A 27,564-nucleotide genomic window follows, 5' to 3' on the forward strand; every position below is an offset into this window, starting at 1 on the left:
CTTTTCCAGTGCAGCCTGGATCAGTCCAATTGCAGATGGTGGGGCTGTGCTTCCACCCCTGGGGCAGTTGGTTCCAGGTGCACTGCACGCCCCTCCAGGTGAAAGCAAACTGAGGCCTGCATTCTGCTGCCAGAGGAATGGAGACAAACGCGTTAGCAATGTCAGCAGTGGAGTACCACTTTGCTGCCTTGGACTCCAGCTCGTACTGGAGTTCCAGCATGTCCAGCACAGCAGCCAGCAGCGCTCAGCGGTGGAGTCACTTCATTCAAGCCACGAGAGTCCACAGTCAATCTCCATTCTCTGTCAGACTTGTGCACAGGCCAAGTGGGACTGTTGAAGGGTGAGTGAGTCTTGCTGACCACCCCTTGGCTCTCCAGCTCTTGGATCATCTTATGGATGGGCATCACAGCATCTCGAGTGGTTCTTGTATTGTCGTCGATGCACTATGGAAGTGGCAATTGGCACCTATTACTCTTCTCCCATCAGGACTCCTACTGCAGATGGATTCTCAGACAGTCCAGGCAAGGTGTTCATTAGCTGGATGCCCTCTGTCACTACAGCTGCTATCCCAAATGCCCACTTGAGTCCTTTTGGGTCTTTGAAATACCTACTTTGGAGGAAGTCTATGCCCAAAATACATGGGGCCTCTGGGCCAGTCACAATAGGATGTTTCTTCCACTCATTCCCAGTAAGCTCACATCAGCTTCCACCACAGTGAAATCCTGGGATCCCCCTGTCACACCAGCAATAGAAACAGACTCTGTCTCCACATGTCTCGATGGGATTAATGTGCATTGCACACCAGTATCTACCAAAGCTTTATACTCTTGTGGTTCCGATGTGCCAGGCCAACGAATCCACACAGACCAGAAAACACAGTTTTCCCTAGCCTCTACCTGGCTAGAGGCGGGGCCCCTCTAAGCCTGCTTATCTTTCTTTCCCTGGGCATATGTCTTGGATGTTCCTTCAAGGGGATTGGACATGTCATCATCATCATCATCATACCTGGCAGTTCGGCTGTGGGCAACTGGAGCTGCTTTCCTTCTGGTGGCTTCCTTCAGTTCATGCACCCCTTGTGCCAGAGCAGCAGTAGATTTTCCATCCCATCTCCTCATGTTTTCTCCACAATCACACAGGTAGAACCACAGCTCAGCTCGTGGGGTGTACCTTCTCTTGCCATCTGGTTAACATCTGTGTTGGCTACCAGAACCTCTGATCTGTACTGCTGAGATTTGGAGAAGGTCTTCTTTAATCTCCTCTCTGAACTTCTTATGATTCTCCTCTATCTTGTCCTCTAATTTCTGCAGACATGTTTCTACTGCTGCGATTCTGGCATGTGTTGGGCCATGCACAGCATCTGCATATGCTCGGAGCTTCTTTGCCATATCCAGCACAGTCTCATCCCTCTCATCCCACTTCATGATGGCTAAGGCAGAAGCATATTCGTGTGGCACAAGTCGTACAAGTTTCCGCCACATCACAGACCTGCATGGTATCAAGTCTGGGTTCCTAGTTGTTACATCATCTGAGAAGATAATCTCTGCCACTGCCATTTCTCTCACGTGTTGGATCCCTTGCTTTATGGTCTTCCACTGGGTTTGTTGCATATAGAGATCATCTGCACACAGGTATCTTTGTGCTACATTTTCCAAGACCCGTGCCCAGAGGCTGTGTGGAGTAGTCCCCCTCATCATTCCTTGGTCAATGACATGATCCTGTGACAGGGATCCCAAATGCCTGGCTTCAGTGCTGTCCAGAATTGTAGCCTCACCTGCAGCATCCCAGAGATGGACTAACCAACTAATTATGGATTCATCAGGTCATTGGGTGTAATCCTTCTGTAGGCCACAAAGGTCCTTCAGAGAAAAGGACTCAATATTGGCTTCTGATCTTGCACCTGCTGGTTTGACTCCTGATTTTATGTCAGGAGGCATTGAGGGTCCTTCTCCTGCTGCATCATCATCATCATCATCATCATCATCATCATCATCATCATCATCATCATCATCATCCTCCACTGGTCGATCGGTCTTGTCCGTGCCTCCACTGGTCGATCGGTCTTGTCCGTGCATTTCCCACTTCTAGTGCTGGTAGCAACAGCCATTGGTTGAGGCTTATTGTCTGGTTTAGCTGCTGGCTTAGGCTCACTATCTGGTTTAGCTGCTGGCTTTGAGCCTGGGCTGTTAGCTGTAGCCTGACTGGGATAGCTGCTGATTTATCTCCCTGCCCCCCTGCCTCTGTCTGCTGCCCGACAGTATCTAACAGAGTGGGATAAGCATAGGCCAGGGCCCAGCTTATTGCAATGAGCCTTTTCTCTTTAGAATGATCATGGCACTTTGTTTTTAGGTATTTCCCCACCTCAGCTGGGTTCTAAATTTGTTCCCGTGGAAAATCCCAGTCTACAGGATGAGAAAATTCCTTCAGGGTTTAGCCTGTATTTTCCTATTCTCCACACCACTTAGGATTTTTCATGCCTGCATCTGCTTCTGGGTCAATGGTCTCACCAACTCCTCTGGATATCTCAGCCCTCATTCTAGAGAAGCTGCAGACCATATAGAGGAAGTTTGATTAAATACCAGATTAAATACCAGAAAGATGGTCTCTTTAACATTCAGGGGAAACTGAACATTCTCAAAAAGTGACATAACAGATTCAAAGGAGAAGAAGGAAAGGAAAGGCTGGAAAGCCTCATTCCCTGCTCCTCCTCTAACAAACTGGGTGCAATTACTAATAAATTCCCAAAACATACTACTGGAACTGGGATGCAGGGTAGGACGAAGAAACCGTAAACCATAAATATCATAAACTGACTCCAGTATCTTTGTAAATGCTCTATAAATCATTATCACCAAGGCCAGCACAACAGCTATTCCAATTCGTGCCGCACTACCATAAAAATTACGGGTTATGGACAACAATCCTAGTGACCAGAAAGGTATTGAAACCTCAAAAAGCTCTAGAGACCAGAACCACGTGAAGGCCTCCACCCCAAGAGACATTAGGAATTCAAGCAACATTGCTACTGACTGCTTTAACTCACTAGAGAGTGAGCACAACCAACATACAATCAATAGAGCTTTTCTCCACCTTCTTGAGCCACGCATTGGGCACCAATAGATATATTTGTCCTGGTTCAAATTTGGAAGAGAATCCCAAAGGGGCTCCAGTAGGAAAGCAGATTAAATCAGCCCCTTCCCCTAATCGGTCCTGGAGAAAATACCTCCTTGGAGAAAGGTGGAAAAAACCTGTTCATTAAACAATAAAACCTAAACAATATTAAACAATAAAACCCCTTCCCGCTCCAAAAGAGATGACAAACTGAGAAAGTCCCCTCCCTGGGTTGCAGCTCAGCTCACTCAGTCTCTGATCAGTCCCTCTGGTGCTGGAAGTGTCGCAGGCCAGGCCTGGCTCAGTGGCCATACGTGTAGCTGCCGGTGCTCTTCTGGTGTTCAGTCCAGAGCAGGTTTGAACAGCTCCAAAGAAAAGGGAAAAAACCCACAGTCCAGGGAACTTCTTTGTCTCCTTTGCCTCAGCTAGCTAACTAACTAAAAGCAAAAGAGAGCTCTGTCTCGCTGTCTGTCCATCCACAGACAACACAGTCCAGAGCAGGAATGTGGAGGAGTGAGTACAGTGTCTGAAAAAAACCTGCCACTTCTTCTCTCCCCCCCTTCACTCTCTGGAACAAGTCTTAAAGGTGTAAAACTTATTATTCAGCATAAACAGAATGAGACAATTGGGGATAAAAGCATCATTTAGTCAACCCAGGACACCCACCCATTATTTACTTTTTTCTTACTTTCCCAAGCTTGCTGACAAACTTGCTGAGTCCTGATGACTCTTCTTCTTGTATCTCTTTCAAGGATATACCAACCCCATTTCTGAATATGTCCATTATTCATTGTTTGTGCATGTGTCCATTGTCCATTAGTACAAGCAGGCTGGATTGTGCTTCGGCTGAATATGGCCACTGTCTAACAAAAACTCCTCAATCTGCAAAAACTCTCAATATGTAACCATACTGAGATGACTGGAACCACACAGGAACAACCAGGACCATGCTGAGGAGAACTGGGACCACACTGGGGGTAACTGGGAGTGAGTGAGACCATGCTGGGAGGAACTGGGATCATATGGGGAGTGACTGGGACTATACCAGGGACAACTGAGTTCAATTGGGACCATACTGGGAGTGTCTCTAACCATACGGGAGTGATGGAAGCACACTGGGAACAGCTGGGCCCATGCTGGGACCAACTGGGATCACTCTGAGAGGGACTGGAATCATGGAGGGATTGACTGGGAGCAACTGGAATGATGCTGAAAGCAACTGGGAAGAAGTGGGAGTGACTGGGAACAAGCTGGAAGCAACTGGGATAAACTAGGAGAGACAGGGAGACACTGGGATCATACTGGAGGCTACTGGGGTCATGCTGGCATTGACAGGGAGCAACTGGGATAACACTGGGGGCACTGAAATCTTACTGGGAGTGTCTGAGAGCAACTGGGATTAGACTGCAAGTGACTGGGATCATACTGGGAGTGGCTACAATCATACTGGGATCAGAGTGGGTGTGATTGGACCCTGACTGGGGGTTACTGGGAGCTACCAGGCCCATGCTGGGGGACATAATTAGAGGAACTGGGAGCAACTGGGATAAAACAGGGGGCAAGTGAACCACCCTAAGGTAACGGAGTGCCTGGCAATGACTATGAGAATGTTCAGGGCAACTGGGATATACTGGGAGTGTCTGAGGCCATATGGGTGGTGACTGGGACCGGACTAGGAGCCACTGGGAATGTGCTGGGGGAACTGGGAACACGCTGGAGGCAAGTGGAAAGGACTAGGGACCTGGTGGGAGAGACTGGGATCATACTGGGAGTGCTTAGGACTATGCTAGGGACAACTGGGAGAACTAGGAACACACTGGATGAAATTGGGAAGAACTGGGACTGTGCTGGGATCAAATTGCATCATCATAGGGAATGTCTGGGAGGGACTGGGCTCATACTGGGAGCAGCCACTGTGGGCCCTGGGACCCTCCAAAAACACCTCCTGGAGACCCCGGATGTCCCCCCGAGGGCCATCTGCGGCTCGGCTTTGGAGCCCTGCCAGCTCCAAACTTCCCCTGAATAAAACCCCAAACCCAGGCACCCCCCAGCAGGTTTGGGCCGAGCTCCCCCTTCCCCGGGCACCTGTGGGATGGGGGGTGATGCTCCCGGGGCAGCGGCGACTTCAGGGTTCCCTCTCCCCTTCTCCAGCTGCTTCTGCTGCCGCTCAGCCTCTTCCTCCCTCCCTCCTCCTCCCTCCCTCCCTCCTCCTCCCTCCCCGTTCCCGAAGGTCGAACCGTGAGGGCAAAGGGGGCAGGGAAAGGGTGGGAGCCATAAGGGGAAAGGGGGCAGGGAAAGGGCGGAACCGTGAGGGGAAAGGGGCAGGCTCAGGCCAAGGGCGGCAACTGTGAGGGGGCACTCTGGGAGGCAGCACTCTGCAAACAGAACTGCAATGGACTGAACATGAACGGGAGAGAAAGCAATAAGTCTGAGAGTTTTATTTGCTATCAAATACATCCCACAAACCCAGCCCCACACAATCCCCATCCAATCGCTCCTACGCTCCCATACCATCCTATCGCTCCCAAATTGGGATCCCATTTCTCCCATCTCCTTCCAACCCCATCTCACCCCGGTACCTGTGGAATGGAGTGAGTTTGGCATAGGATTGAGATTTTGAGGTGGGAACAAGCAATTTGAGGTAGGATTGAGCCTTTTTGTGTTAAGATTGAGCTGTTTTCAGTATGATTTGAGTGGTTTTGAGGTGAAAGATCGATCCCTCTTCACCTTTGGACTGCAAAGAGATGGAAAAGACAAGAAAATTAAGGCCAAACCAAAAGAATAAGAAGCCAGGTGTGTTCCCAACATGGATCACAGGAAATGTGGGTCACCAGGGCTGTGCCCAAAGTGCCTCCTCCAGTGGGGGATGGAGCTGGAGCAGAGCACAAAGCTCTTCCTGCACTCAGGGGACTCGCAGGGCTTCCCTTACCGGTGGCTGTATTGGTGTCGGGTCAAATGAGAGCTCTGTGAGAAGCTCTTCCCACATGCCCCACACTTGTAGGGTCTCTCCCCTGTGTGGATGCGCCGGTGGGTGATGAGTTGGCAGTTGTACTTAAATCCCTTCCCACACTCAGGGCAGAAGAAGGGCCTCTCCTCTGTGTGACTCAGATTGTGCAGGAGGAGATGGGAGTTGAACCGAAATCTATTCCCACACTCGGAACACTCGTAAGGCCTCTCCCTAGTGTGAATCTTTTGGTGCCTGATCAGGGTGTCATGGTCCCTAAAGCTCTTCCCACATTCCCCACACTCATAGGGTCGTTCGCCAGTGTGTATCCTCTGGTGCTTGATCAGGTCAGAGCTCCCCCTGAAGCTCTTCCCACACTCCCCACATTTGTAGGGCCTTTCTCCAGTGTGGATCCTCCGGTGCTTGATCAGGTCACAGCTCCACTTGAAGCTCTTTCCACACTCCCCACACTCATGGGGCCGTTCTCCAGTGTGGGTTCTCTGGTGGCTGATCAGGCTGGAGCTCTGCCTGAAGCTCTGTCCACACTCCCTACACTCGTAGGGCCTCTCCCCAGTATGGGTCCTCTGGTGGCTGGTCAGGTGGGAGCTCCGGCTGAAGCTCATCCCACACTCCCCACACTCGTAGGGCCGTTCTCCAGTGTGGGTCCTCTGGTGGCTGGTCAGGTGGGAGCTCCGGCTGAAGCTCATCCCACACTCCCCACACTCGTAGGGCCGTTCCCCAGTGTGGGTCCTCTGGTGCTCGATGAGCTTGTAGTTCCACCTGAAGCTCTTCCCACACTCCACACATGTGTGGGGCTTCTCCCCATCATGGAGCTGCTCATGGAGCACCAGCTCCGAGCTCTGGCTTGATCTCTGGCCGCCTTCCCAGCCCAGGCTGGCTCTTTCCCCCTCAGATTCCTGCCATCTGCGTTTGCAGCCCCTCCTCGTGCGGCATCTCCGGGGCTTTTCCTCCCCGTCGGCTTCCTGCGCCGTGGAGCCACTCAAAACGGCCTCTTCCACCAGGTTCTGCTGCGGGCATTTGTCCTCCCTGCTCTCCATGCTCAGCTCCTGCTCTGGATGAGGAAGGACAAGGACAGGATGGGATTTGCCTCCATGCCACAGGCAAGGGCAAGGAGATCCCCCCGAGGGCTGAGCTGCAGCCAGGACCATGCTGGGCTCGGAGATGGAGCAGCACAGAGAGGAAAGGGGCAGCGACTTCCTCCTCACCTGCCTCAGTGCCCCAGGGCATCTTCCTCATAGACTCCCAGGGGTTGGCAATGGGAAATCCTGGTTTGGGGAAAACAAGGGATGAGCATGTTGAGTTTGAAGGTCCCTCTGCCCAAGTCCATCTCTACAAGTCACCGGCCATCTGTGCTTCACGAAAACCTCCCAAACACCAAGATTCAGCCCTGGAAAAGCCTCCCAGGAGTTCCCTGTCCCTGGTCCCTCCCCTCGGGTGTTCAGGGGTTCCCCCCTGTCCCAGCTGCATGGGGTCCCGCTTGGATTGGGGGTCCCCCTTCTCCTCGGTGCCCGCCCTGCCCAGGCTGCTGGCAGTCCCAGCAATCCTAAAAACTCCCCCCTCTTCGCTCTCCCCATTTTGGGATGCCGGGGCTCTTTGGGCTCCCGGGCTCCCTTCTCCCCTCATTCTCTGCTCTGGGCTGCAGCAGCTCCAAGGAGTCCCCCCTGCTCCCTCCAGGCTTTTGAGGCTCCTGCCAATGGCAGCGCTCCCCCCTCTCTGGGCTCCCCACTTTGGGCTCCTGGGGGACACAGGGCTCTGCTCCTCCAGGCTGCCTCTGCCAGCAGCCGCCATCAGCACCCCCTGATGTCCCCCCGAGGGGCCTTTTCCGCTCAGCCTTGGACTGCTTCATTCTCCAAACATCCCCCAAAAACCCAACTGGGAGCAACTGGGAGTGACTGGGAACATGCTGGAGGGAACTGGGCTATACTGGGACATACTGGGACGGACTGGAACAAATGAGGGTGAAAGAGAGCAACTGGAACTATGTGGAGCACAACTGGTTCATACTGGCAGGGACTGGGAGCACAGTGGAGCCATCTTTGGATCATACTGGGAGGGATTGGACTAATACAAGAAAACCCTCAAAAACCCCAGAGAAGCACCAAAAATCCCAGTGGAAGTCACCAAAATTTTAAAAAACTCCCAAAAATTTCAATAAATCCCCCCCAAAAACCCCCACAACCCCAACAAAACACCCCAAATCCAAAACACCTCAAATCACCAAAACCCCCAAAATCACAGAAGCATCTCTAAACCCAATAATTCTCCCCCAAAAACCCAATAATTCCCCCCAAACTCCCAACAAAATCCCCCAAAGCCCAAAAAAGCCACCCTGAAATTCCCAAACAGCCTCGCAAAACCTCAAAATCCCCACAAATCCCCCCAGAACCCCCCAGACTCAGTGGGGCTGTCCTGGATCAGGGGGCACCGGCCGGTGGAACAGGAGCCACTTCTGGGGGCCCTCAGAGCTTTTTGCGGAGGGGTCACCATGGGAGACCCCCCCAAAATCCGGAAGGGGGGGGGAGGAACCCCTGCTGTGCCCCCTCCCCCCCGAAACCCCCAGACCTCGGTTCAGGGTGGGCCTGGGACCCCCCGGGACCCCCAATTCTCCCCCGAGACCTCTCCAGGAACCCCAAACCCCCCAGAGCCCCCCAGGGTTGGCCTAGAATCACCCTGGACCCCCAAACCCTCCCCAAGACCCCCAAAACTCCCCAGGACTCTCAGACCCCCCCACTTCCCTCCAAAATTCACCCCAGAGCTACCTGAAACCCCCCTGCAAAAAATGCATGTATTTTATGATTGGCTTTTTGCAAATATTAAAATTAATATTATATGTGTTGTGTTAGAAAGAAATGCTGTATTAATTCTCTTAAGTACTGTGTTAAATATAGTTTTAGGCTATAAAAATTGTTAAAACAGAAACTATGCTATGTAAGATGCTTTGTTTAACAAAAAGGGCTTGCAGCGAGATAGCAGCCACAGGACACCTAAATCTTTCAGGAAAAAGGAATTTATTGCCTTCTTATCAGAAGAAAGGAACTTCTTCCCGCCTTGGAGGCGCTGTTAGGATTAGAAGGAAGAAGCTGACACTGACCAGACGGAATCCTGTGTTTGAATGGAATTTATGCATCATGTATGAAGTGTATGAATATGCAACAGGCTACTGTTCCTAATGGTTAATCCTTTGTTAGCGGGGGTCTTTTTCCGGGCTCGTGATGCCCAGAAAAAGGTACCCGGACGTCCGTAACTCTTTGTTTTTATTGTCTCATATTGTCTTAATTCAATTTGTCCAAACTGTTATTACTCTAATTGTGTTACTATTTTTATAACCATTTTTTTTACTATTAAACTTTTAAAATTTTTAAAAACAAGCGATTGGTGTTTTTCATAATTTGGTAGCAGAGGATGGTTGCTAGCACCTCGCTGCCTGTGCTTTAGGAGAGTCAGAGTGGGGAAGGCGCGCCCTGCCCTATTCGGCAGCCTCGCTTTGTTTCCCCTGAAGTGACTGACAGACGCAGGTTAGGATCTGTGGACAAAAGGAGGCAATAAAACAAAGAGAAGGGAAAAAAAAGGCTCCCTACAACTGTGGTAATTGGCCCCTAAGAGTAGTAGTGCGCACGAAGAACCCGGGAAGGAAAAAGGATTGGTAAGTATTTCTCGGGCGGGGGGCAGGAACAGGGGGGGGGGATGAATGTGTGTGAATGAGAGGCGGGCTGGTTGTCCCAGACCTGCCAAGTGAGTGAGGAGTCTCCCATGCTGCGTTTTCCTCTTTTCGCGAGAAAAACGACCAGTAAAGAGACGAAGCGAGTGATAAGAGAGTGAAAGAACCCCTGGGATGACTGGGACTGGGTCTCAGGCAGGAGCTGGACCCCTCGGAGGTAGGCAGCAAGGTTTCCTAGCCCAATCCACTAGGAAACGGGACAGGAGGGGCCCCTAAAACCTGCTGGGTTCAGGGATTTATATTCCAAGAGCATCCAAGAGCAGGGTTGAGCAGAATTCTGTCGGAGTGAGGATATGCCCAAGAACACTCAGGGTGGGACAACACAACTAGATTGAGGGACGAAAATTTTACCCAACAGCATCTGGGGTTGGACTACACAGCTAGATTGAGGGATGAGAATTTTGCCTAACAGTATCCAGGGTTGGACAACACAGCTAGATTGAGGGAAAAATTTTTGCCCAACAGGATCCAGGGTTGAACAACACAGCCAGATTGAGGGATAAAAAATGCCCAAGAACATCCAGGGTTGGACAACACAGCAAAACAAATTAAATGCCCAAGAGCATCTGTAGTTGTACCACACCGCTGGGTTGAGGGACAGAAAATGCCCAAGAGCATCTGGGGTTGAACAACACAGCTGGATTGAGGGAAAAATACCCAAGAGCATCTGGGGTTGGACAACATGGCAGGATTGAGGGAAAAATTGCCCAAGAGCATTTTGGGTTGGATAACACAGCTGGGTTGAGGGATATCCAATAGCACCAGGACTGGCCAGTAACACCTAAACTTGTAATAGGTGATGTGAAAGTAAAAGGTACCTTATTGTTGTTTTGTGGTGTGTGCGAGTGAGACCCACACAAAGTCAGCCTCAACTTCCCGGGCAGGTGGGAAGGGGGAGGCAGTGGAAAGAGGAGTGAGTGACCTATGCACCAGGCTGTAGCTCCCGGGTAGGTGGGGGCTTCTGGGCCAAAGAGGAGTGAGTGACCTGCGAACCAAGCTAGCGTTCCCTGGGCGTGTGAGGGGGCCGTAGCTGAAGAGTGTGAAAGACACGCAGACAGCCTCACAGGGGAACGGACACCAGAGGCAGCCAGAGTCAGGGCCCTTCTAGGGGGCCTGGTGACACTGAGATCTGGAGGTAAACCCCAAAGCAAAAGAGGGGGCCACAAGGACCTGTGATTTTCTAGCAATAAGGATCCACTCTGTGTCTTGAGAGTGTGAAGGAATGTGTGAAAGTGAATGAGAAATAAAAGTGAGTGAATGTAGATGAATGAAAGTATAGGTAATGTCGATTGTGCATTTTAAGCCTTACCATATCTCCTTGGAGGGAGGTGGATTGTATTGAAAAGCAGTGTGAGAAAAAGGGGTTTTTTTGGGTGTAAGTAGTTGAAAGAAAAGTGGTATTTAAGTTGTTGGTAAAAAGTGAAAAACAGAAGCAGGAGATGAATAGATAGAAAATTGAAAAATGAGACAGAAATCCAGTAAGGTGGATACAGGAAAAGAAAAGCAGAAAAAATTACCAACAGAAATACCCCAAGACAGCACTTTGGGAGTTATGTTAACAAACAGAAATACAACTCCTTGCAAAATACAGGGTACGCAGAAGTTGATGAGAAAAACATGCAAACTTGTGAATTATATACTTAAAAAGAGCATTAGAAAATTTAACACAAAAGAAAGGAGTTATATATCGATTCAAGGGATGCCTTTAGAGTAGCACATGCCTCAAGAAAAATTTAAAAAGGGAGATTACTTAATTAAAGATGAAAAAGATTAGTACATGAGAAACTTATTTTCAAGGTTTTAGAGGCATTAAAATTACCTAAGAGAGATAGCAATAGTACATATTAAAGGACACCAAAAGGTAAAGACCCAGAAACTGGAAGAAATAATTGGCAGATCAAGAAGCTAAAGATGCAGCAGAAAATAGAGCTGAAAGAGCTAATATTAACTCCAAATGAAGAAAAATTGGAAATTCCAAAGTTTAGAGAAGGAAAAAAAAAAAAAAAAACAAACAAAAAACCGGGAATTAAAACAAGATAGGTGGTGAACAAGATAAATCGGGAAAATAGAAACATCTTGATGGAAGACAATTAGATAATAAAACACTTACTAGGGAATAGCAGACGACATGTATCAAAAAGCCCGGTGGGATACTCAGGCTTTGTGTGATCATTTTTTTAAGCCACTATGGGTGCACTGAGATTTTTAGAGTAGAAAAACAATTACCTGAAAGATGTATAATTTGACAAAAGATAAATAAAAGGGTGATGAGGAAAACAATATGAGAAGGTCGTGAGTTAGCTCGTCGACCATTTCAAAGTATCCAAGCAGAAGTTTAGATTTGTTAAACTGTGGATTTATTTGTAAAAACCGTTTAATTCAGAAGAAAAAGAGCATACAACATGCTGGGGAGGGGGGAGGCTGTAAGAAAATAACATTTTTGAAAGGCAATAAAAGCAAAACGGGGAAAGTACAAAGCTGAGAACAAAATTACCTCATCCATTGCCGTTCGTTCCCCCACTCGTTCGCAGCTGCACCCCCCCAGCCCCTGTGCCGGCTCCGGCACAGTCCGTCTGTCCCAGTCCGTCTGTCCCAGTCCGTCTGTCCCAGCCCGTCTGTCCCAGCCCGTCTGTCCCAGTCCGTCAGCCTCAGTCCCGGCCGCCTGGCCCGCGGCCGCTCCGCAGTTCGTGCAGGGGGTGCAGGTCTGTCCTGCCGTGTGCACCGAGGTTACCGCGCTCACCGCACCGAAGGAGGGTCCCGTCTGTCCCATCCCCAGCTGCCCTGACTCTGTCGGCTCCCTCTGCTGCAGCCGGGGTCAGTCGGCTGCTCTGTCTCTGCCAGATCAGCCACCGTGAGCCATGCGGGCGCTATCCACACTCCAGCTCGGTCTGCACCGGAACAGCCCCTCGGGCGATCCCGGCTGCAGACCCCGCCTTTGGAGGACCGAGACCTGAGCTGTGCCGATCCCCTCGGGCGATCCCGGCTGCAGACCCCGCCTTTGGAGGAGCGAGACTCTGAGTCACGCCGAGTCTCCCTGTCCTGCCCCGAGCTCCGTTCCCTTGGTAACCACAGCTCCGGCTGCTCAGAGAAACTCTAAAGGAATCACCTTATCGAAACACTAAAAGTTCAGTTAGAAGAAAGCCCTCTCTTGATTCTTCCTAAATATACAGGAGAAAGGCTATAGAAGATAAAAATCCAAAAAGAAGGGGATAAAGGGATTGGTCTATTTCCATTAAGAGAGGTTCTCATAGGAGGGGACGGATCAGAGTTTGTAAATGCTCCTTTGACTTCGTCTGAAGTCTGAAATTTTAAGAAATAAATAAAAGAGATATTTGGAGAATCCCATAGACATAGCTGAACAATTAGACCAATTTTTAGGTCCAAACATTTATACTTGAGAAGAGATGCGGTTGGTAATTAAAATAATATTTTTCTCAAGAAGAAATGCAATTAATCAGAGCAACTGAAACAAAAGCTTAAGAAAAAGATAATCCGCAAGGACCCCCAGAGAAGACAAAATGCCAACTGTACCTCCTGAGTGGGGTTAAAATAATGAGGAGGGTAGTAAATACATGAATAGTTATCGTAATTACATAACCAAGAGAATGAATGAGACAGCATATCAAAGGCGAAATGCGAAAACAAAATGTTTTTGAGGGACAGCTTTTCAAGGGGAAAGAAGAAACTCCAACTAAATAGATAAACAAACTTGAGAGAAAAAGGAAAATGGTCCTAAGTAAGCAGAAGATCTGAAAATCTTTAAAGAAATGGGCACATAAAAAAAATAAAAAAGTCATAGGCTCTAATTTTTTGGGGGGGACAAATACCATCTGGAGCCTGTGATAACTTTAAAAGTGGGTCCCCGAGAAGAAGAATTAGAATTTGTAATAGACACAGGGGGAGAGAGAACCTGCCTGTTAAACGTTCCAAAAGGTTATAGTGTGAGCAAACATATAGTGAAAGTAACAGGGGCAAAAAGAGAAAGTTTTACATTTCTAGTCATTAAAGATGTGGTAATGGAGGGAAGAAACTAAAATTTAGATGGGAGATGTGTTATTGGTCCCAGGGGCAGGTAGCAATTTATTGGGAAGAGTCTTACAAGTGCAATTAAGAATAAGAGATATCAGAAAAGAGGAAAATGACAGCTAGAGTTTTGAAATTACGCCAAGAGGATGAAGAAAAAAAAAATCAACAAAGAAGTTTAGGCTGGAGAAGGAAATAGGGGAGGATTAAATATCGACCCCATAAAGGTTACAATTTAGAGAGAAGAAAGAGAGAAGTTGAAGTAGAGAGGTAGTTAGGAAACTCTGAGATGTTAGAATGTGAAGTGATGACATCTTGGTGCTAGAAGAGAGCAGAAGTGTGAATGAAGGTTTTTTGCATGAAAGGTAGGGATGTATCTTAACACATGATTGTTAAGAGGTTATTCAATGCCACACTGGGGTCCAGAAAAGCCTTAGCAGAACAGGCCAAGCTTGAAGGGAAAAGAGGATAAGTTGACGAGAGAAAGAAAAAGAATGTCAGGAGCACCTGGGCACGCCAAGTTTGGGGTTGTCAAGGCTGGGAGGTGTCTGAGCGCTCCCTACGAGCAGCGGGGTCTCGGGGGCTGCGGCAGGGACCGATCCATGGAGGTGACCCGCGGCAGTGCTGGCAGCAGAGGACACAGGTTTGCGGCCAGGAGCGGGCTGGCTCCGGGGCAGAGCTGCTGGGGGGCTCCCAGACTGTCGGGGTCCCGAGCCCAGGATGGCAGCATGGGCCCGGTAAGTGGGCCGAAAGAGAGAGAGAAGGAAAGAGAAGGAGAGAGAAGAAGAGAGAGAGAGAGAGAGAGAGGGCAAAAGAGACCCAAGGCAGCCCCCAGGGTCCCCATGCCCGGGGCTGCTCTCCCCTGCTCCGGCCCTGCAGCCAAGGGGCAGCACCGTGGGAAGGGTGAAGAACAGCACTGATAGCAAGGCAGTGAAGAGATGGGGAGGGGGGACTAGCACTAAAAGATAAAAATCAAAGCAAAGATTGATGACTGTCCAAACCTCACAAAGCAGTTTGTTTTTCTTAAGTAAGAAGTTTTTTGGTTTTTTTCTTTTGTGTGTTTTGTTTGCTGTTAACGAGAAGGTTTTTTTTTCCTGAAGAAGAGGCTGCTGTAGAGAAAGCTTTTAGCTAAACCCAGAAAGTTTGGAAGAAAAGTGAATGGTAAAAGTTAATGCAGTATTATCTTTCTTTTATTACTATGCTATTAAGAAGTCCTTTCCAGGTACTACTGAAGCAACAATCAGAATCATGGAAAGAGGGTGGATTCATGCCAGCGGAATCAAAGGACTTGTGAAGAAACCTGAGGAATGGACTATCACATTTAAACCGACTGATACCGAACTGACTTTCCAATGGGGACTGAGTGGTAATAGTTTAGAAAAACTCAAATGATCTAAGAAATCTACAAAGAATAACACTGAATTAAGAAATAAGATAACACTTATATCACTGGTTTTGAGCACTACCTGAATAAAACATCTCCTTTGGGGAGGAATACTTCAGATAGAAGGATCAAGACTGGTTTTGTATTCTGACCTTAGCCTAGGAATCGTACAGGGGAGAAGGGGAATTACCATTTCCATCAGTAAACTTTATTTGGTTCATTCCAATACTGGATATGCTAGCTAGGTTATAAGTAAATGCTGGAATTGTGAAAGTAATTAGTATTGTGGTTCACAAAATTTATGCTCTTATTGCAAAAAGTGTTAAAGTAATAACTTGCTTTTGTGGATGGCAATCATTAGTGCCTGTTGAATGAGAGATACCTGAGGAACAGTAGGACACCACAGTTAAAGGGTGTCAAAAACAATTTGCCTGGAAAGTAGTTAGGAGAAAGTGACAAGGAAATAGAGGGCAAGACAAGATTGGCCTCTGTATTTTGACACCAGGAAGATCAAATACACCTGCTGTGGGTTGCAGCCTCACAGGCATGGGAGGTGGAAGTATAAGGTGTACTGGACCTCTGTTATTCCTGTTTCTGGCACTCATTTGTTGTCTTTTCCTTTTCAGGATACCAGCAAGATTGTGTCAAAAAGGCTACAGAAAGTATCACATGGAAAGAAACCAAAGTTCCTCTTTTATTACACACACCCATGTCAACAGCCACTGTTATAACCCATCCAAATTAAGAACCTGTAGGCAAAACGGAGTAAATTATTGGACTACAAGAAACTTAGGAAAAAGCGGTAATACATTTGGAATTGAATGTCCAAAAGGAGAGAGATGGATTTGTTTTAAATTTAATCTTGAAGATACGGTTTAAGATTTAGTAAAAAAACAAATCATAAACGAAAAGGTAAAACCAGCACAGCAATCTAACTCTATATTGACTCCAAATCATCTGTTGAATCATATTACAAGACTCCAAGCAGTTACAGAAATGGTAGTAAATAAGGCTGCCCAAGCATTAGAGTTAATACCAAGTCAGCTAAGTCAAACAAAAACTGTAGGGTATCAGAATAGGTTGGCTTTGGACTATTTATTGGCCAAAGAAGGAGGTGTTTGTGGAAAGTTCAATATATCAGATTGTTGAAAATTGATGACCACAGAAAAGTCATTCTAGAAAAAGCAAAAGAAATCAAAGAAGAAATATATATATATACATAAAACAACCCAGGTACCAGTCCAAAAATTAGAAAACAATGTTAAAACCTAGCCGGTGGGGTAATGTATTAGAAGAAATGAAGATCTTTCATTTTATGTGTTACAGCTGTTTATATATATTTTTTCCTTTTGTAATCCCCTGTTTTATTTTGCCAGCAGAGTCCAGAAGATGCAAGTAGATAAGAAATATTGCTCAAGCCAAATGATTTACAAAGAATAAGAGTGGGGATTGTGAAAAATGCCTGTATTTTACGATTGGCTTTTTGCAAATATTAAAATGAATATTATATGTGTTGTATTAGAAAGTAATGCTGTATTAATTCTCTTAAGTACTGTGTTAAATATAGTTTTAGGCTATAAAAATTGTTAAAACAGAAACTATGCTATGTAAGATGCTTTGTTTAACAGAAAGGTCTTGCAGCGAGATAGCAGCCACAGGACACCTAAATCTTTCAGGAAAAAGGAATTTATTGCCTTCTTATCAGAAGAAAGGAACTTCTTCCCACCTTGGAGGCGCTGTTAGGATTAGAAGGAAGAAGCTGACACTGACCAGACGGAACCCTGTGTTTGAATGGAATTTATGCATCATGTATGAAGTGTATGAATATGCAACAGGCTACTGTTCCTAATGGTTAATCCTTTGTTAGCGGGGGTCTTTTTCCGGGCTCGTGATGCCCAGAAAAAGGTACCCGGACATCTGTAATTCTTTGTTTTTATTATCTCATATTGTCTTAATTCAATTTGTCCAAACTGTTATTACTCTAATTGTGTTACTATTTTTATAACCATCTTATTACTATTAAACTTTTAAAATTTTTAAAAACAAGTGATTGGCGTTTTTCACACACACATAACTATAAATCTACAAAACTTCTCTTAGCATATATTTAATATTCACTCTTTAATTGTGAGAGCCAACCATCCATCTCATTATTCATCTACAGCATCATTTTCTAATGTTGTTGACTTTCTCAGCTTCTGTTAATACTTGTGATTTTATAACAGAATGTTCTTGTATGGGATTTTGCAAGATTCTGTCATCAGATTTCTGTTTTCTTCTTGGATTTCTTAGTGCTGGGTCAGAACTGAATGCAGCATTTTGGGAGGGAAGCTGTCAGCCTCACTGGGGCCAGGACTTGTGGGGCTCTGAGGGGTTCCTGGTGTGAGAATCCCCAATCACTTGTGTTAAAATTTTAAAAGTTCAATAGTAATAAAATGGTTATAAAATAGTAATAAAAATTAGAGCAATAAGAATTTGGACAGAGTTAAGACAATAAAGAAAATAAAAAGCAAAGAATTACTGACATTTGGATGCTTTCCTCTTGAAAGCATGGCATGCTAACAAAGCATTAACCCTTAAAAGCAACAGCCTGTTGCATATTAAAATATCTCATACATGATGCAGACATTCCTTTCAAACTAGGGATTCTTCTGTTTATTGTCAACTTCTCCCCCTTCATCTTGTAAATCAAGGTTTGGCTCCACGGAGTCTGAAAGGAGGTAGAAAAGCCTGATTCTTCCTGATAAGGAGGCAATAATTCTTCTCTCTGGGATTTTGGGTGTCTTGTTGCTGTTATTTCTGTGCGAAGAATTTCTTTATTATCTTATCTATTCTTTGAGCCAGTTAAAAGTATCTTACATGGCATGGTTTTTATTTTAATAATATGTTGTAGCCTAAAACTATATTTACCACACTACTTAAAAAATACAGTACTACTAATTAATACAATATAACACGTATATTATTCCTTCTAATATATGTGAAGAGCCAACCATGTAATATGTATTTTTCAGGCAGGGAGCTATTCTTGTTGCTATTACTTTTAATATATTTTTTTTTAAATTAAATAATTTATTTTTAAATAATTAGCAGCAACCCTTTCATGCCTGTTCACAGCCAGGTCTAGGGTGAAAGGAGGTGGAAGTTGGTGCAAAGCAGCTGTAACAGGATCCAGTGGGCAAGTGTCATGTCACAGACAGTGAGGCAGGGCCCAGGTGGCCACTGAGACAAAGGGCTGGGGCTGGAGGGGATGGCCAGAATTGTCCATCCCATGTTGAGGAGCTGTTTTTCCACTGGGCATGGTCTCCTTAGCATACCCTGGATCAGTGCCAGCTGCACAGTGCTGTTATCACCTCTTCAGAGTGGGCACTGCAGCCTTCATCTCCAGCCCTCAACCCTCTCTAATGAGCTGTACAACGGCTGAGGACTTGACAAAGGGGAAGGTTGTAAGAGCCTAAATGAGAGATGTGGGACTCCAGGCGGCTCTCCAAAATGCAGTTTATTGTATACAAACTGCAGTTTATTCCATCCCAGAGGTTACAGCAGTCCAGGGTCATGGGTGACAGAGCCTGTGCCTACAGCTGTCAGCTCCAGCTGCACACAAGCCTGGACACCCTTTAATTTTGGTTACAATGCATTATATACTTTTCTTTGCTGAGCATAAAGATTTCTTTCACTAACTGGAGAGCTTAATTGGATAATCCTTAAATGATGAAGTACATAACAGACTGAAAGAGCGCTATGAAGCCAAGTGTCATTATTTTATCCTGTGATATGGTGTGAGTATTGAAATCTCAGATTTTAGGGTGCAGGTAAAATTACAGGACTCTCCCAGGGAGCCTGTATTCCTTTATTTGCAGTATACGAATAATTTAATACAGCACAACCAATCTATACCTTAACTTTTACCTATAGCCTAACTACTATGTCGTATCATATGATAATTACTATATCAATAATATCATATAATACCATATCATATAATATATCATATCATAATGATACCTATATCATAACTATTATAATTACCATATTCATGGTACTATTCTCCAATCACTAAAAGTTAGTACATTACAGTTAAAGCTAGAAGTTGTTTTTCAGTTTCCTTGCAATGGAAAGTTCTGAGACCTTTTTTCTACTTGCCATGTGTCTTGTTTGCCTGTGGTATCCTTCTGCTTGGTAAAAGCATCTCCTTGTTTGAGGTGGGTTTATCCTTTGCTCTAAGCCATAAAAACCCCTTCTAACTAACACATCCTTTGCCTCCTTGGTTATCCAGTGAGACTAGCTCAGCAATTCTTTTCTTCTCTATCAAAACTTGCTTCCATCTCTATTCCATTCTCAGGTTCTACATTCAGAGATCTTTCTGCCAAGCACACATATCTGTGAGAATTTCTTGTCAAACTTTCATCCTTCCCAACAGGGAGTCTGTGGTGTTGTGAGGTTCCCAGGATGAGGTGAGATATAAGAATATCACTCCATGTTCTCAGAAGGCTGATTATATTATATTATATTATATTATATTATATTATATTATATTATATTATATTATATTATATTATATTATATTATATTACATTGTATTATAACATTACATTACATTACATTACATTCTACTAAAACTATGCCAAAGAAAAAGGAAGGCTAAATCAGAAGGCTAGAAAGGAATGAATAATAAAAACCCGTGACTCCGCAGAGAGTCCAACACAGCTGGCTGTGATTGGTCATTAAGAAAACACAATTCACATGGAACCAATGGAAGACTCACCTACCACATTCTAAAGCAGCAGAACACAAGGAGAAGCAATGAGATAATTATTATTTACATTTTTCTCTGAGGCTTCTCAACTTCCCAGGAGAAGAAATCCTGGCTGTGAAAAATGCATGTACTTTATGATTGGCTTTTCGCAAATATTCAAATAAATATTATATGTGTTGTGTTAGAAAGTAATGCTCTATTAATTCTCTTTAGTAGTGTGTTAAATATAGTTTTAGGTTATAAAAATTGTTAAAATAGAAACTATGCTATGTAGGATTATTTTTCTTAGAAAGGACTCACAGCAAGATAGCAGCCACAGGACACCCTAAATCTTTCAGAGAAAAAGAATTTATTGCCTGCTTATCAGAAGAAAGGAACTTCTTCCCACCTCTAAGGCGCTGTTAGGATTCAGAGGAAGATGTTGACGATGACCAGACAGAATCCTGTGTTTGAATGGAATTTACGCATCATGTATGACGTGTATGAATATGCAACGGGTCATTGCTTTTAAGGGTTAATCATTTCTTAATGTGTGTTCTTTTTTGGGCTCGTGCTGCCCAGAAAAGGTACCTGGACGTCTGTAACTCTTTGTCTCTATTGTCTCATATTGTACTAATTCAAATTGTCCAAATTATTATTACCCTAATTGTATTACTATTGTTATAAGCATTATATTACTATTCAACTTTTAAAATTTTAAAAACAAGTGATTGGCGTTTTTCACATTGGCAAAGGGATTTTTCAGAAAACATCACAGTGACACTGTCTCAGCTGCAGGATCTGCTTCCCATCAGCCCCGAGCCCAGCCTCGTGCTGAACAAAGGGGCTGGGCCGGGGTCATCTCCTGATGGGGGCTGTGCACCCCCTCTGCCCCCTCCCCAAATTCCCTCTGGGGAGCAGGAGCTGGGGCAGGAGAGCCCTGTGAGGAGGGACAAGGGAGTGACACTGGCATGAGGGGACACACAGAGCCCCTGGGGGCCCCTCCTCACCTTCTCCTGCAGCACCAGGAGGATGAACCCCAACATGGAGCCACAGAGCCCTGGCAGCATCTTGGGGGGTGGGGTCTGGTGTCTGCTTTGGGGGGTCAAATCTGCCCTAAAACCCCTCCCAGACCCCCCAAACCACCCCACAGCTCCTGGCCAGGACTCCCCCAAAGCACTCCGTCTGTGGTGGTGTTTGAGGGTCCCCAGGATGAGGGAAGAGATGAGAATATTGACTCCATGTTTCAGAAGGCTGATTTATTATTTTATGATACATAAGAAAATGATATATTAAAGCTACACTAAAGAAAGAGAAAGGAGACATCAGAAGGCTGGCAAAGAAAGCAATAAAATCTTGTGACTGCTCAGAGTCCTGAGACAGCTGGACCTATGATTGGTCATTAATTAAAAACAACCACATGAGACCAATCAAAGATGCACCTGTTGGTAAACCATCTCCAGATCACATTCCACAGCCATCACATAGTTATTGTTTACATTTCTTTTCTGAGGCTTCTCAGCTCCTCAGGAAAAAAATCCTAGCGAAAGAATTTTTTAGAAAATATATCCATGACACTCCCTGCATTCTAAATGGTCCTAAGAGCCACCAAATCCCCCTCCCATCTCCCCCAAAACCTACCCAAATTCTCTCCAAGCCACACAGCCCAGCCAGGACCTCAACCCCCCCCCCCCCCCCAGTCTGCCACAAAAGCCCCCCAAATGCCCTCCCAGCACCACAAACACCCCAAGAGCCACTGAAGCCTCTCCCCATTCCCCCAGGACCCCCCAAACCCCCTCCCACTCCCCCGGCACTGACCAGGAGAGGTTGGTGGGCAGGAACATCCCCAGCCAGGGGCAGCTCAGGCACTTCAGCAGCGATTTGGGCACTTTGGGGGGACACCCCAAATGGGGAGAGCCAGGCCAGAGACTGGGACAGAACCAGAATTCCTGGAGAACAGACGGGCTCAGGGGGACAAACTGCCAGCACAGCAGTGGTAGATTGTGGCCCCACAGCCCTACAACACCCACATCCTCCTAGATATTCCTCTGAACCCCCAATTCAGCTGCAAATTCCAGTGAAGTGGTGCAGCTTTAGATCTCTTTGTTTAATTTCTTTATTGTTACCTCCATTTTGAGTGTTTTGATGGGATAAAGATGGAAAATAATTAGGTTGGAAAAGACCTCCAAGGATCATCCAGCTATGCTCAATGCCACCAGAAGAAACGATTGGACAGAGCAGAATTTTTAGGGTGCAAAGGTATGTTGGGGGGTCCTTTTGTTCCTTTTTACTTAGAGAATTGCTAGGAAACACTAACAACTGGATACTTAAGAAAACAAAAGATGTGATCAAGCTCAGGGAGGAGGGCATCTGGCTGCACTTCTCTTATTTGTGAGTTTCTCCTGAGCCCAGCCCAGAGCTGCTTCTCCAGCTGTGGGTTAGAAATTTAACTCGGGGTAGAAACCAATTTTAGATTTAGCTGAAGTCTGCTGTTTAATCTCCTGTAGTCTGTTAACTTGTGTGCTCCCAAAAAAGCCTGCAGAGAAAACAAAGGAGATTCAAGGCTACCTAGAAAGGAATGCAAACACCCAAGCTGAAGAGAGATAAGGAGACGGGGCTCCCGCACCGACCCTGGGGCTGAAGCAGATGGAAAAACTGAATCTGGGTTACGACTACGTGACAAAACAACTGCCAGGCTCATAAAATTTATAAGACAGTTTAATACGTGTGTGCCAGGAAAATGAATCCACAAACATCAGAGGTTTATGTCCAGAAAGGAGACAGAGGAGTCCTTTGACTTTATTTTAATAAAGGGAGAGACCATGGGGCATTCCCCTGGAGTCTCTCAAAATTTTGGAGGATGCAGCCTCCTTTTTATCCTAATTTCCCTTTTCTCTTCCCCCATTGGCTGAGGTACTTGAGAGGTAGAGACTTCCCAAAATGCCTGATACCAAAGATTTCCCTCAAACGTATAACTCCCCTCTTTTAATTTTTAAATCGTATGGAATTTAGGGGTTTCCTCCATTGTTTCTTTCATCTTGCAACGTACAATTTCATTTATCAGTAACCCTAAAGTTTATTTGTAAAAGCAAATATCTTTTTCCATTGATCAGTGGAATCCTTCCCATTGTTTCTTTTATCTCTCAGTGCTGGTTTTATCTAGCAGCAGACCCACAGCAGGTTTGTAAAGACAATCCCACATTCCTCTCATATGTACATGTCTTTTATGCATATGCAACAAGTTAAGAGGTAAAATAGACTTGGGAATTTTCGGAGGTGCCTATGTCCTTAGGGAGCACCATCCAGTGCTGAAATCGATCATACTGGCTTTATAGTTTCTACAAATTGTGGGGTTTTTTCTGCAAATCAGGGTGAGCCTCTGCTTGTGAGACTGCACTGGGACCTTATTAACACCCACCTCACTGAGAGAGGGAGCCATCCCCATCTGCCTGGGACCCTGAGCTTGGCTCTCCCTGCCCTGCCGCCCCTGGTATAGATACATATTATAATACTGGCTTTTCACAAATGTAAAAATGGATTTTATATCTGTGGTGTTAAAATAACTTTGCTATATAGTTTGTATTTCTGTTGCTAATTAAGGTTAGACATAGAGTGAAATAGCTGATATAATTATGCTTGTGCTAAAATGCCTGCTTTGGTTGGGATAACATCCAATTGAGAGGAACAGCAGATGTGTCTTTACAAACCAGCTGTGGGTCTGCTGGTAAACAAAACTAGCACTGAGAGATAAAAGAAACAATGGGAAGGATTCCACTGATCAATGGAAAAAGATATTTGCCTTTACAAATAAAAAAGAAATTAGGTTTGCTGATAAATGAAATTGGACATTGAAAGATGAAAGAAACAATGAGGGAAACCCCTAAATTCCTTAAGAATTAAAAATTAAAATTATTCATTAGAGGGAAATCTTTGGTATCAGGTATTTCAGGAAGTTTGTGCCTCTCAAACACCGCAGCCAATGGGGGAAGAGAGAAGGGAAATTGGGATAAAAAGGAGGCTGCATCCTCCAAAATTTTGAGAGACCCCAGGGGAATGCCCCATGGCCTCTCCCTTTATTCAAATAAAGTCAAAGGACTCCTCTGTCTCCTTTCTGGGCATAAATCTCTGATGTTTGCGGATTCATTTTCCTAACACAATGAACACAGGATGAGGACACCTCTACAGATCTGCTAACTATCAGCAACCACTGTCTGAAGGCAGTGTGGACCAGACCCAAAACTGAAGATGATGATAAAAAAAGGACTAAAACCACAAGCCAGGAACACTCATGCTCTAAAACAGCAGATCCAAGGACGAGATATGCTAAGGAGTTCTTGGAACATATAAACTGGTTTGGTGAAATGTTTACTATGCATAAGGGTCTATGAATATTCACAAGGTTGGTGTAAGGGAAAAGGTATTTAAGGGGTATCCCCAGCTGAGTGCCAAGATGCACCTGGCTGTAATAACTTTTGCTATATGGTCCTTGTTTCCTACTGTTCTTTATTAAACTTTTTAAATTTTCACAGGAGATTGAAGGTGTTTTTCACACCCCACACCCCCTGCCTGCTGATACATCTTGCCAGCCCACTCTGGTGCTCCCTGAGCCCTGCAGGGCCACCGGGATCAGCTGCCCCTGTGGGTTTGTGCAGCAGAGCCTCTGTCAATGCTGTAGTTGTTGTTCTTTGTTTGCTTTATTATACACACCAGTAAAGAACTGTTATTCCTATTCCCATATCTTTGCCTGAGAGCCCCTTAATTTTATGATTCTAATAATTCAGAGGAAGGAGGTTTACATTTTCCATTCCAAGGAGGGCTCCTGCCTTCCTTAGCAGACACCCATCTTTCAAACCAAGACAAGGTAAAAAATCAGCTCTTCCCAAGGAGTTTCCAATATGGAGCTTCCAATGGATGTTCCTGCCCCAGCGTTGAGTCAGGTGCCTACTGGGATCCAGGATGATGTAGAGACCAGCCAGGTGTCTTCCCAACTTGGATTATTGGGAATGTGGGTCACCAGGGCTCTCTGCAATGAGGGTTCTCTGATGGGAGAGGAAGTTGGAGCAGTGCATGAAGCTCCTCCTGTAGCTGGGGCACTTGCAGGGCTTCCCTTAGCGGTGCCTCCACTGGTGTTGATTCAAGACTGAGCTGGTCCTGAACCTCTTCCCACACTCAGGGCACTCGTAGGGCCTCTCCCCGGTGTTGATGCGCCGGTGCCTGGTGAGGTGGGAGTTGTGCTTGAAGCCCTTCCTGCAGTTGGGGCAGCGGAAGGGCCTCTCCTCAGCGTGAATCTGCTGCTGTGTAAGGAGAAGGGAGCTGGTCTGAAACGATTTCCCACACTCGGAACACTCGTAGGGCCTCTTCCCAGTGTGGATCTTCTGGTGGGAGGTCAGGTGGGGGCTCTGGAGGAAGTTCTGGCCACATTCCCAGCACTCATAGGGCCGCTCCCCGGTGTGGATGCAATGGTGGATGGTGAGCTGGGGGCTGTCTCTGAAGCCCTTTCCACACTCAGGACACTCATAGGGCTTCTCCCCAGTGTGGATCATCTGGTGGTGGAGCAGGTGAGACCTACAGCTGAAGCTCTTCCCACACTTCAAGCACTTGTGGGGCTTCTCCCCATCATGGAGCTGCTCAGGGATCACCAGCTCTGAGCTCTGGCTGAAGCTCTGTCCACCTCCCTGGCTTAGGGTGGGCTTTCCTCCTCAGATCCCCATCATCTGCGTTTGCAGCCCCTCCTCGTGAGGCATCTCCGGAGCTTTTCCTCCCCGTTGGCTTCCTGCACCGTGCAGCCGCTCAAAACGGCCTCTTCCACCAGGTTCTGCTGTGGGCATTTGTCCTCCCTGCTCTCCATGCTCAGCTCCTGCTCTGGGGGAGGAAGGACAAGGACAGGATGGGATTTGCCTCCATGCCAGAGGGGAGGGGAAGGAGATCCCCCCAGGGCTGTGCTGCAGCTGGGGGCCATGCTGGGCTGGGAGATGGAGCAGCACAGAGGGGAAAGGGGCACTGACTTCCTCCTCACCTGCCTCAGTGTCCCGGGGCATCTTCCTCTTCCTCACAGACTCCCAGGGGTTGGCAATAGGAAATCCTGGTTTGGGGAAAAACAAGAGATGAGCACCTTGGGTTTGAAGGTCCCCCTGCCCAAGTCCATGTCAAGATGTCAGCATCATGTGTCCATAAAAATCTCTAAAAAAGCCTCCCAGGAGTTCCCCATTTCTGGTCTCTCAGTTTTGGGGTTCTGGGATTCCTCCCTGTCCAGGCTGCTGGGTGTCCCAGCAATCCCAAAAGCTCCTCTCTATTCTGTCTCCCCATTTAGGCATGCTGGGGTATTTGGGGGTCCCTTCTCCCCTCATTCTCTGCAGCGGCTCCAAGGAGTCCCCCCCGCCCCTCTCCAGGCTCTTGAGGCTCCTGCCAATGGCAGCGCTTCCCCCTCTCTGGGCTTCCCACTTTGGGCTCCTGGGGGACACAGGGCTCTGCTGTCCCTACAAGGGGCCTTTTCTGCTCAGTTTTGCAGGTCTTCATTTTCCAAACATCCCCCCAGAAAAGGGACCCCCAGGATATCTGGGCCGAGCTCCCCATCACTAGTCTCAATCCCAAGGGTCGGGGGAGGGTTTGGTGGTGCTGAGGCACCTGAACCTGCACTATATCCCACAGGAATGGGCAAGGGAATAGCAAGGCTGGGGGAAGCCATGAGGAAGAACGACCACAGCCACATTCCTGGATTCACTCCTCCATCGAGGAGCTTGCATCCTGGAGGAGATACACCACAGAATATCTGTGGGATATCACCCCCAACACCTGCAGTCCTCCAGGGCTGAATCCAGAGCCTGCTTCTGCCTGGCTGAGAGCACAGAGGGAGCTGCAGGACATCTCAGGTTTCCCTGGATACTTCTCCAGGTGAGCACCTCCAGCTCTCCCAGCCTGGCTCCAGGCCAGCTGGGCTCCAGCTCTTGGAGCACCTCTGGGGCCTCCTCTGGACTGGTTCCAGCAGCTCCAGGTCCTTCCTGTGCTGGGCCCCAGGGCTGGGGCAGCTCTGCAGGTGGGGTCTCACCTGAGTTGGGCTGAGGAGCAGAAACCTCCCCTTCTCTGCTGCCCACACTAGGGCTCAGTCCAGGCTCAGGGGGGCTTTCAGGGCTGGGGCTTCCCTCTGCTTTCCTCGATATGCCTTTGTCCCTCCTCTTCCTCTTCCTCCCACTCCTCCTCTTCCATCCCTCCTTCTCCTCCTCCTCCCTCAGCCCACCTCCTTGTCCTCTTCCATCCCTTCTGGCTGTCCTCCTTCATCCTTCCCCTTCCCTCCCTCCTCCTCCTCCCCCAGCAGCAGCCACACCCTCGGTGCCCCGTTCCCGAAGCCCTCGCAGACGCGGCAGGAGCAGGGATGGAGCCAGGACAGGTCGGGATGGGCAGTGCGGCACTCTCGGCTGCTCCCAGCCGCTGCGGGCGGGGGGAACCCGGCCCGGGCCAAAGGAGAGGCAAACTGGGCAAACTGGGGGCTGCACATCCAAACTAGGCCTTGCTGGGGACCCTGCCTGGCCAGTGCCAGCCCTTGGGGCTCCTCTCGACACATCTGCCGGGGGGAACGCACACAGGGCCGGGGGATCCCAGCAGTGGCAGCACTGCCAGGGACTGGTTTGTACTGT

At 47.0% G+C, this 27,564-nt stretch overlaps 1 protein-coding gene across 1 annotated transcript; it reads right to left on the bottom strand.

The window, feature by feature from the left end:
- Nucleotides 1-6,033: 6,033 nt before the first annotated feature.
- LOC132085758 (zinc finger protein 135-like) lies at nucleotides 6,034-25,599 on the bottom strand. The gene is made up of 2 exons (XM_059491196.1): nucleotides 25,091-25,599; nucleotides 6,034-6,922 (listed from the first exon to the last, which is right to left on the bottom strand). The coding sequence occupies exons 1-2, from the start codon at nucleotides 25,474-25,476 to the stop codon at nucleotides 6,034-6,036; spliced, it is 1,275 nt and encodes a 424-aa protein (XP_059347179.1). The 5' UTR covers nucleotides 25,477-25,599.
- Between the last annotated feature and the right edge of the window lie 1,965 nt (nucleotides 25,600-27,564).

Source organism: Ammospiza nelsoni, chromosome 32, assembly GCF_027579445.1.
Source record: "Ammospiza nelsoni isolate bAmmNel1 chromosome 32, bAmmNel1.pri, whole genome shotgun sequence".
NCBI classification, from domain to species: Eukaryota; Metazoa; Chordata; class Aves; order Passeriformes; family Passerellidae; genus Ammospiza; species Ammospiza nelsoni.